General features: G+C 40.2%; 2 protein-coding genes across 2 annotated transcripts; one reads left to right on the top strand and one right to left on the bottom strand.

Annotated features, from left to right (window-relative positions):
- Positions 1–1110: 1110 nt before the first annotated feature.
- LOC141784510 (uncharacterized) lies at positions 1111–6614 on the top strand. Its single transcript, XM_074662348.1, is given in 9 exon segments — positions 1111–1144; positions 1313–1464; positions 1549–1647; positions 3883–4050; positions 4132–4215; positions 4298–4426; positions 5223–5301; positions 5963–5989; positions 6079–6614. Coding segments are annotated over 9 exon segments (1308 nt in total).
- A 406-nt stretch (positions 6615–7020) lies between these two features.
- On the bottom strand, positions 7021–10640 carry LOC141784509 (CD209 antigen-like protein C). Its single transcript, XM_074662347.1, has 5 exons — positions 10535–10640; positions 9723–9854; positions 9486–9646; positions 9276–9400; positions 7021–7299 (listed from the first exon to the last, which is right to left on the bottom strand). Exons 1-5 carry the CDS (start codon positions 10638–10640, stop codon positions 7182–7184), a joined length of 642 nt encoding a protein of 213 aa, XP_074518448.1. The 3' UTR covers positions 7021–7181.

Raw genomic sequence — 10640 nt, 5'->3', positions numbered from 1 at the left:
TCCTCTGAGTTGTCATTCTTCGTGCGTCACTCTGACACTTATCTCTTCTGGGGAAAAAAGCCTTTACCCTCCTCTGGAAAGATGCCAGCTGCTGCTGAGAAGGTTTCGTGCAGTCAGAGTCGTCTCAGAGGTCATAAAAGAGTCCAAAGATCAGAGAGACGCTGAGGGGAACAAATACGTCGAGCAGAGAGCAGGAAGCGTCCATTCTTCTTCACAAGCAGAGGTGAACCATCACTCTGACTGACCACAGGTAAGACACAAGGAGCTCAGGATTATCAGAGGATATCACACAGAATTGACTTTTTGTTTTGAACAGAGCTAAAGGAAACACCCATATACACATTTTACACCATCTTGATGCTTTTTACTCTTAAATTATGACACTACATTATTTTTTACTTATTATTTTTCTTTTTTTGTTTCTTTTGTTTTTGTTTCATTCCTTGTCTGCAGTGAAAACTAAATTATTATAACATTTTTTTTAATTTTTTCTGCTCCTTTAATGTTTTCCTGTGCTTGGTTTTAGTTTCACTCATAAGAGGGTTGTTGAATTATTTTTTCAGTTGTCAGTTCCCATTTACAGATAAAGAATATCACATTTGGAGAAATCGATGGGTGTTTTTATTTGTTGTCTTCAGATTGTTGCTTTTTAAATACCAGCTGAAATAATCTCGTCTTTTTTATGAAAATATTTAAATGATTTAATTTTTTTTGTTTCTGTCAACCATATAATCGAAGTGTTTAATAAAATAGAAATAATGGATTTTTTTTCTGTCCATTTTGTATCAATGAAAATCTTATAAGCAGTTTATAAAATATATCCTGAATTAATCAATTACTTCATAATAAGTTACTTTTCTAACCTCAAGTAAATAAAAATTACTTTTATATTTAAATAGTTTTCTTTAAAGTTTTTTTTTCTGGCTTGTCATTCGTTTATTCAGAGAGGACAGTATGAGGGTAAACCACTAGAGGGCTCCTGGAATATGATACTAATTTATATTTATATATAAATGTGTTTTCTCTTCTACATTTTTACCTAAGTGACACTTTTTGACAGAATTTTAATGTGACCTTTTCTTTCAGCTCCACAGGAGTGCAGACGCCACCATGTCGAAAGAAGGCATCCTGAAAAACGTCAAAAGTAGGTTTTTATATTTCACTTTCGTCTCTGCATACACTGTAATGGTCACTTAATGTGTTTGTGCTCACCTTTGCCCCTTTTGGAGTTAACGTGTCTCACAGCACATTAAATCACCCAACTTGTTGAGTCATGTCAGGTCGCCTCACCTTGAGTTTGTCACGCCTGTAGGAGTGAGCATTGTGGCCGGGGACAGCAGCGCCACCCAGAGCAGCTCCATCGGGCCTGTGCGCTGGAATCTGCCTGTGGAAAACACCCAGCCTCACAACTCAGCCCCCAGCGGACCCACAAACAGCAACAACAGCCTCACCCAGAGCTCCCAGGTACATCACAAAGTCCTCCTCAGTGTCAGAGCTGCCTGTGCCAGGAATAAGGAGCTTTGTACTAACTTGTCCTGTTCTCTGCAGCAGCACACTCGTCAGACCGGCCTGAAAAACCTCCGCAGCCTACAGGAGTGTGTGCAGTTCATCCATCACTGGAAGGAGCAGGTGGACCAAGTGTGCAAGGTAGGACATGAGAGAAGGACGCAAATAACAGGGTCAGAGTGTGAATTGATTTAGTGCTCATTAATGGCGGTCTTACTGTGTAAACTCAGAGGGGAGCTCTCAATTTCCTCCTCCAGCCAGGCCACTCTGAGTTATCAGTCCCATTTCAGTGTCAATCATATTCCAACGGGGACGTTTATTTAAAACAAAAGTGTGTCAAAGGATTTCAAACTCTATCAACTCTGTTTATGAAGCCTCCAGCGTGGACAGTTCTTATCCTTGACCTCCATGTAAAGGTGCCCTCATACGATAACCTCTTATTATTGAGGCCAGTATACAAACAACGCTTCAGACAAACATTGTTCCTAGGAAGATTACTCTGCCTGTTTGACAGAGGGATGAGAGGGTCACGTTGATGCTGATAGGAAATGTGTTTATGGACTCTTTTACAGCCTGATTACGCGTCCTTTGGCTCTGTAGGTCGAGCTGGGAAACGTGGGGTTGACCCTGATACAAACTGAGCTATATGAAATCTTTACAAGGACATATGTCTCTTTAACCTGGACTTTATTGACTACATACAAACTGCAGCCATATATCACTCCGATATCACTCTCTGGGTGGGATCTTAAATACTGTTTTAATGCTGAACTGCTCGATCACCGGTTAGTGGTTTAGCTTTGGGGTTGCTTACAAACAATCACAACAGTGAAAATTCACTGGAGGAAATGCATTTCGAAATGACTCTTTACTCTCCTAAAATAACCGTGTATCCAATGGAAAGATGATTAGTTACAAGTCACAAAACAAACAAACTAACAAGAACATTTGGATAAATTTCTGTCAGCATCCACCACTTGCTAGATGATATTACAGTTAGCTGGAGAGAAGCTAACAATACTGTTTGGAAGTACATGTGATTCAAAGAAAAAAAACAAAGTCTTTGCTAGCAAATATCAAGTGTGAAAAACATCTAGCTAACTCACTGGCCAGAAATGAGTGATGTTGACTGAAAAGTTCTTGAAACGAGCAAGATTTAAGTTGAAAACAAACACTTAGCTGAAGTGCGAAGTAGCTTGAAAAAAGGTTAGCTTGTCAGTGCTTGAACGCTGGGCTTAGTTATGATCTAAGTTGCTAAGTATTTATGTAAGATTAGGAGAGCTTGAATGCTAGCATAAGTTTGCTTAAAAATCTAGCTAACAATCTTACTTGCTAAGAAAGAATGCTAGCTTTGGAAACCTGGAATGCTAGTATTATTCAAGTGTGAAATAAATATCCAACTAAAGCATTGATTAGTTAAGTAGTACTGTTGGCGAAGAAGTACTAGCATATTTTTTAGGTACAGTTAAAATTTAGCAAACACTCTAGCTAACTCACTGGCCAGAAATGAGTGATGTTAACTGAGAAGTTCTTGAAAACAAACAAGATTTAAGTTGAAAACACACACTTAGCTGAAGCACTAAGTAGCTTGAAAAAAGGTTAGCTTGTCAGTGCTTGAATGCTGGGCTTTGTGAGGTTGAAAATGAACACCTAGCGAATGATCTAAGTTGCTAAGTACTTATTTCAGATTGGGAGAGCTTGCTAGTGTAAGTTTGGTTAAAAATCTAGCTAACAATCTAACTAGCTAAAAAGTAATGTTAGCTTTGAAAACCTGAAGTGCTAGTATTATCTAAGTGTGAAATAGATATCCAACATAAGCATTTATTAGTTAATTAGTACTGTAAGTGAAGAAGTACTAGCATAATTTTAGTAACAGTTAAAATTTAGCAAACACTCTGGTTATGTTATATTAGCTTGTCAGAGCTTAAACTTTAGCATAAATCAAGCTATCATACTAACTAAATGGCAATTCTGGCTCTAAGATGCTTGAATCATAGCTTTAGCGTTCGCCCAAAAGTAGCTAACAGTCTATCAACCATAGTTTTACTTAAACAGATCTTCTTGCTGCTTACCTTAAAGTGGGTTTCCTACTTTTAACTCTGTGTGAGAAAAACGAGCACCATGAGACTATAATGGATTGATGTTAAGGTATAAGGCTAATTAAATCATGCTTAGAAGTTTTTTTTTATTCCAATAAACTAGATTTTTAGGTGGTGTAAACAAAAGTATTCAAAACCATGTTTTAATAACTCAGCCTTTGACTCCCCCACATCAACACGAGCCAGCTGTTGAATGTCATGAGGTTATCTGCTTGTCTGTTGGACACATTTACAGTTTGAAGAGTGTCTGACTTTGTGTTGTGTTATTTTTCTGCAGGGTGGTAGCTCTTCAAAGGAGGGTGACAGTAAGGAAGAAGCCGAAAGCACGGACAGGAGAACTGAGCGAAGCCTCGAGGAGAGCAGAAAACTGATCCTAGAGTGGGCCGATGAGCTTCGTCATGTCGACAAGGTGAGCTGATAGAAGAAACATTCAAGAACAATACATGTTAACAGCTATGATGGTATTTATCTGATTCTAACTCGCTGGGTTTTTTAGCTTCTGACTTCCTGGGATGAGAGTAAAGAGGAAGACAAAAAAGCTGAGGACCCCAAAGAGGAGGCACAGCTCAGGATCATGGAGTGGGCGAAGGAGCTGCAGGAGAAGACTGAGGTGAGGAGTCGTCAGCATAAGCATAAAAGTCAGACTGTGTCACTTCTCTGTTCTCGACACTGAAAGGAGTGTGTCTTTGCAGAGCTGCGGTGTTCAGAGCGACGAGCTGGGCAAAGTGCTGCGTCTCCTCGGCTTAAAGAGGAAACGTCTGGGTCACCTGCTACCTCTGATGGAGTTCATCACCTGGTCTCTGCTCAAAGACGACAGCACGGTGAGAGAAAATGCTCAAGTTTCTTTTTCATCTTTTAAGAGTCATCGCCACTGGGGTCGTTGAGGTCATTGTTCTAAAAAAATGCAATAAATTCAAATGGATATTATATCTTAAAGTTGTAAAAAAGTGGTGTCATGCATAGGGCAGAAGGAAATAAAAACCTTCATATCAAAGAAGACAAACATTATTTAGCACAGAAATAAACCACCGAGCTGTAAAACGCAGTTAGATAAACTCAAACACACTATGCCATGCTTTGCTGACGCGGCATGTTATGAAACGACTTATGTAATGCATGATTAAAGTGAACTCTGCCCACTTTGCGCTGGCATCAATAAATGAACCCTGCCATTCAGGCAGGTTGACCCTGATCAGCCTTTGACTGATAATCTGCAGCAATAAACCCCTTTTAAAATTGATAACAGGGATTTCACAGTTGGATTATCATCACATACGCAGATGATGGTGCGGTGTGTGCAGCAAAGCTCCTAATTCACATTTAGAGGATATTTTCTGATGTTACTTTCATTTCAGCTTAAGTTAGGCATAAAGCTTCAAACATGGCACTCTATGAAACGTATAAAGCAATTTTAAAAAAAACCTTACTGCTGTTATCATGCATAGTTACGACCTATAAAGCTTTGATACCTACTGCCAATGAGCAAACTGTGTGATCTTTATTATAACCCATAAAGCCAGAGGTGTAACACCATTGTCAAGACATTCACACCGAATTTGCTGCAAACGGTTGGCGTGATATTAACTCACTCTTTTCATTGTTTGTGTCCGTTCACAGACCATGGTTTCACAGCTGTGGTTACTGACAAAGCAAAAGACTTGGACAGCAGGAATCCCAAGATGCATCCCAAACTCAGGTATGGATTTTGTACCACTGTTACCTCTGTCTCCTGGATCCTGTCTGCTCACATCAGGTGAAGCTCTTCCAATGTGGCGTTGGTGTCTGGTGTTAGCTCCATTAGCCATGTCTGTGAATAGCATGATGCTACTCTGCCCTTTGGTATTCCCTCTGTTGGTGGGTTAGCATAGCTAGCTCGCGCATCTTATTGGAGATAGATCTTACGTTCCCAATAACGATGGATGGAAGGACAGGTCGATGTCATCACTTCTTAGCTCACACCTGAGAACCAGCACGTCGTCCTCACCTCCTTCTCCTCACCTTGTGGGGAAACATCCGGCCTTGCATCAGTTAGCATTGATATGCTACAGGCTGCTAACAGCTGATCTCACATGTAAACAATGCAGCCATGGTTACATGTAGGATCTCCAGACAAACACAGGAGCAAAAGTAGTAAAAATATCACTGAAGACAAAAACAGTTTGGTGTTGATGACCAACAAATGAGCCATATAAAGTAATGATCCACTCCAAATACAAATATTACGAAAAAGAGATGAAAAAATGACAAGAAACGGACAAAGAAGAGAGAGCTGCTGTATCAGGCAGCCACAACCTGAACATGAACAGGTTTGAAGTTTGTTGATTGAAACCTTACCCTGTCTGTGTCTGTCTTTTCAGTTTGGAGTTGGATTTGCAGCGCAGCAGGTAAGATCATCCTCCACGTCGCCATCTTTCAAATGAAACATCACGTTTAGGATACCCAAAGCTCATCTGTCCTGTTTTTTTCCGCGCAGCTGACGTAATCCTCGACCCAAAGACCAACAACCCTTGGCTGCTGCTCTCAGACGACCAACGTATGGTCCAAGAGTCCCACACTGAAGCCGACTTACCGTACAGCCCTCAACGCTTCGACAGCTGGCCCTGCGTGCTCGGCTGGGAGGGCTACAACAGCGGTCGCCACTACTGGGAGGTCGATATTGCCAACAATGGCTACTGGCGCATTGGCATGACCACAGCAGACTCCAAACGCGAAGGCCACTTCCCCATGTTCCCCAAGCAGAGCTTCTGGGCTCTGTGGCGCAGCACGCACAAGTTCTACGCCTGCACCAAGCCGGAGACGGTGCTGCCTAACTCCCTCATACCTCGCCGGATGGGGATCTACTTAGACTACAAAGAGGGTCAGATCTCCTTCTACAACGCAGAGACAAAAACCCACATCTACACCTTCACCGGGAGCTTCAAAGGGAAGAAGCTGTATCCTCTGTTTGCCCCGCTGGATGGTCGCACACTGATGAGAATCATCCCTCCAAACAAAATCTCTGCACACTGAGGGAGATGAACCTTGACTCTTGGAAACCTTAAACTGACTGTAACTAAAGTTGAGCTTTTAGATAACGACACGGTTATGGCACAGCTTCCAATTTCTGTCTTAAAGCTGGATTCAAAGTCTCTTTAGTTCAGTTAAAAGTTGCTTTGAAAAGACTGAAGTGCTGATGATTTTGTTGTGATCATAGCACTCTAAAAATCTAAATTTATACGTGATGATAATCAGACTTTGACTCAAACAAACATTTGTAAACACAAAAATTATTTATTCTCAGTGAATGCTGCTGAAAAATGAACCTCCAAAATAAGCTGACACATTCAGAGTTAGAGATGTAGTCGTGTGTGAAAGTGTGAACACAAGACACTGAATTATATGCATGCACTTTACAGTGAACTTCTAGATACTTCACACTAAATATATGAATAAACACGTAATTTAACAAAAATATACATCTTTATTTTTTATGATGAGATTATTTCAGTCCCATGTCAACAACAGTTACCTCTACAAATGTAAAGCTTTAGTAAAAATCACCTCATTTTTTATACAATATCTAAGTGCAGGGTATTTTCAGACGTCTTTTTTACAAATCCAGGGTCCATACGTCTCACAGCCGGCGGCGAAAAGCTTTCCACCTCCTCTCAGGTCTGCACAGTCTCTGTGATCAGAATCCCACTCCACACTCAGCCTAGGAAACGAAACGAAAACACGTGTTAAATATATATTAACAAACTGTTAATGTTGGAATCTTTAGTTTTTTTAAAATATAAGTTTCCCTTTTGATTAAAGTTGTGTTTTTGTGTTTGTCTTTGTCCAAATGTGTGAATGTCTGTACATATGTAGCATATCTTAAAAATAAAAAAACTGGAAAAGCATTTCATGACACGTGTCCCATGTGGTGTCCACTCTTCTTAACTTTTTTTTTATTGCATTCAGGTGTAAAGCTTCTGTAAAATTGGTTCAAATTTGAACCCTTTTTGAAAACTGGTTTAGGCAGAATTCTCTTAACAACTTTTTCCTTTTTTAAAGCTCCTTTAAGTAGTTTTTAACTGGTTATTTAAAAGACTGAAACTTAATTCTTATGCCTTTATCAATCAATCAATCAATCAATCAATCTTTATTTATATAGCGCCAAATCATAACAAATGTTATTTCAAGACACTTTACAAAAACATTTACAGGTCTAGACCCGTAAATGTTAATAAAATTTTATTAGCAGAAACCCAACATCAAGACAAGATAAGGAGTCTTATCTTATCTTAATCCACCATGAGTACAGGACTTTGCAGCATTTATATGAAATCTAAAAGCAAACAAGACTATTAGAAATAAAAATCATGATTTCTATGCTCTTATTTTTAGCACCTGTAAATGATGACGCAGGGCAGGTAATGGTAAGCACAGGCTCCAAAAACACCACTGTTGTGCATTTTTAAGGCAAAACTTTACTGGTATCATTATGTCTAACCAGTTAGTATAGTGGACACTAAGTACAGGAAATCAATAGCAAAGTCTTAAAAAGTGTCCACACGAGGGCGCAAATAGCCACACAAAAAGTAAGTTCCTCACAGGAGCTTTAAAGTTTATTTTTGGGCTTTACTAAGAGGATAGCACAGCAGATTAAGCAGAAATATGAGAAGTAAGACTGAGGAATGATTAGCAGCACTGACTGCCAACAAGTTGGAGTTTCTATTCTCACACAGGAACACATGATTTAACCATAAAGCCAAACCAACACCCCTCATCTCTTATTCTTTCATTGTAGTTAAAGCTAAGGCTAATTAGCCTTTAGCTCGAGCTATATCACTCTTTAACACAGGGGCTAAACTGTTTGTGCTAATGTTCATTCCAACCCACAGTCAGCAGTTATTCTGCAGTGGTCTGTTCAAACTTGAGAGTCTATCAATAAAATGAAGAGTGAGGTTACGTTTGCTCTGATTGGCAGATGACTGGCAGGACATAGCTAACCAGGATTTACTAGCATTACACATTACAGACATATCTAGAGCATCAGCTGGCAGTTGCGCTAAATGTAAACGGCTACTAAACTACTTACAAACTGACAGTGTTTACTTGTTGTCATGTTAGCCCACTGATACATCGGAGCACGAGGCTTACATATAGCCAGCTGCTACAACTTTAGCTTGATACCACGTTTCAAATTGTAGCGCTACGTAACTGTACTGTTAAGTCCCTTACCACAGTGTGTTGTATTCAGTAAAAATTTGTCTTGAACAAAGAAAATTTGTTTTGATCGGATCTCCATTTAACTCCAAAACAAACGTATGCCTCGCTAAAAGTAATTTACAACAGCGCGCTGAGACTCCGGGCCACAAGGTGGCAGGGGAGTGCCATTAAAAAATATCCTCCTCATAGCATCTTTAAGATCTCGTGCTATTTTCAGAGCAGTTTTGTGCTATTCACAGATTTAAAGATTTCTTTGACATATCAAAAGAGGTTTGAAATCTACACGTTTGGCATGAAGATCCAGCATTGTTACTTTATATCCATGTTTAAAGTTTGAGATAGAAGAATACCCCCTCTTTAAACTTGATGATAAAGACACAGCTTTATATGTTGGTTAATGAACGTGACAAACACATCTTTTTGTTTCATATAAGAGGTCTGTTGTAATAATAGCACCAGTTAGCAATCTGGACTCACAACGTGTCGTCCTGGATGTCCGTCCCATCCAACCACAGCCAGCGACCCTCCTGCTGGATGTCTGTCAGTCCCACCCACAGGAAGTGAAACTTAGTGAACGACCTCATCACACCTTGAATAAACTCCTGAGAAAGATCAAAAACCAGAAAATCTGTTTTGTGGCAGTGACACAGCTGGATATTTTCTGAGTAACCGTTCTTCTTTGTGTACCATCTCTGCTGAGTCTTTGATAACAACCAGGCTGCTGTCACGCTCCCGGCAGAACTCGGCGCTCTCGTTCCACCGCAGGTTCTCCTTCAGTCCCACTGAGAAGAAGTAGCAGTGACCCCACCACCACATCCAGTCATCAGGACACAAACTGCACCTTGGATCTGAACGCAGAGGCAAGTCAACACCTTTTTAAACTCACGGATAACAACCCAGCACTTTGATATTAAAAATCCTCACCCTGAGTGACGGTCCGGAGCATCAGAGTCCAGTCATGGCGCTCCTTTTGGCACTGCTGCAGTCCATCTGTCAGCTGCTTCACTGACGGTTCATAGGTGAGGTGATCGTTGTCTGGTGCAGCCGTCCACCACGCTGACAGGTGGACAGGAAGTGAAATCAGGAGTTAGACACGTTCCTACACAGGGCTACAGATGCAGGTTAGCTAAAAGCTAACTCTGGTACAGCTAAAGGGCACTGCCAGTCAAAATAAAGTACTGCAAAAATAACTGAAGAAAGAATAAGTAAATTTAATCCTGATTGTTGAAAAGTGTATCTACTGTGAATTAAACATCCAGGCGCTTTTGAATTTGTGAAATTAAGCTAGTATTCACGTTTTACGAGGGACATTTTGCAGAAAATTGTCCTGGTAATAAATTTATCAATTTTCCTTCATACATGCTCTTGATTTCTGCCTTTGCTGTGGCACAAGAAGTAAAATGTGTCTGTCCTGGGTTATATTTTGGTTTCATTTTAGAAAACAGGGGGTGTCATCCATCTTTTTATACACTCAGTGGTACCAACAGTGAAAAAAACTGAAAAGCCACACAAGCATCAGATTTTAAAGGGGCCATAACCCCCCCACTAACCTCTGGAAACTCCCCTGTATCTCAGCACTTCTTCTTTTTGAGCTAAACCTTTTTATAGTAAAACATTTGTCGTGTTACAGCATGACAGACACACCGATGTGACCAACGACATATGAGAAGGCTCTGAATAAGAAATAAACTGTTTTTGAAATGTTTCACAATCTGGAAATATAGAAAAATTCTTACCAAACATCAAACCCAAAAGGACTCCCATCACCAGCGCTGTAGCTGAAATAGCCACGGCCACACAAGCAGTCCTCTTACATTTTTCACAGCATCCTGGATCTGCCAT

The sequence above is a fragment of the Halichoeres trimaculatus genome, unplaced genomic scaffold, assembly GCF_033239565.1.
Source record: "Halichoeres trimaculatus isolate MK-OKI-2021-1 unplaced genomic scaffold, fHalTri1.1 fHalTri1_scaffold_22, whole genome shotgun sequence".
NCBI lineage: Eukaryota > Metazoa > Chordata > Actinopteri > Labriformes > Labridae > Halichoeres > Halichoeres trimaculatus.
This window is presented reverse-complemented; position numbering and strand designations above follow the sequence as displayed.

What these genes read in the sequence shown, in the direction of transcription:
- LOC141784509 (XM_074662347.1), bottom strand. Translation starts at nt 10,640, where the DNA reads ATGGCAGATCCAGGATGCTGTGAAAAATGTAAGAGGACTGCTTGTGTG. An exon ending in CCTTTTGGGTTTGATGTTTG is followed by an intron (nt 9,855 to 10,534) that starts GTAAGAATTTTT and finishes TCCACCTGTCAG; the next exon opens with CGTGGTGGACGGCTGCACCA. An exon ending in TCAAAGACTCAGCAGAGATG is followed by an intron (nt 9,401 to 9,485) that starts GTACACAAAGAA and finishes GATCTTTCTCAG; the next exon opens with GAGTTTATTCAAGGTGTGAT.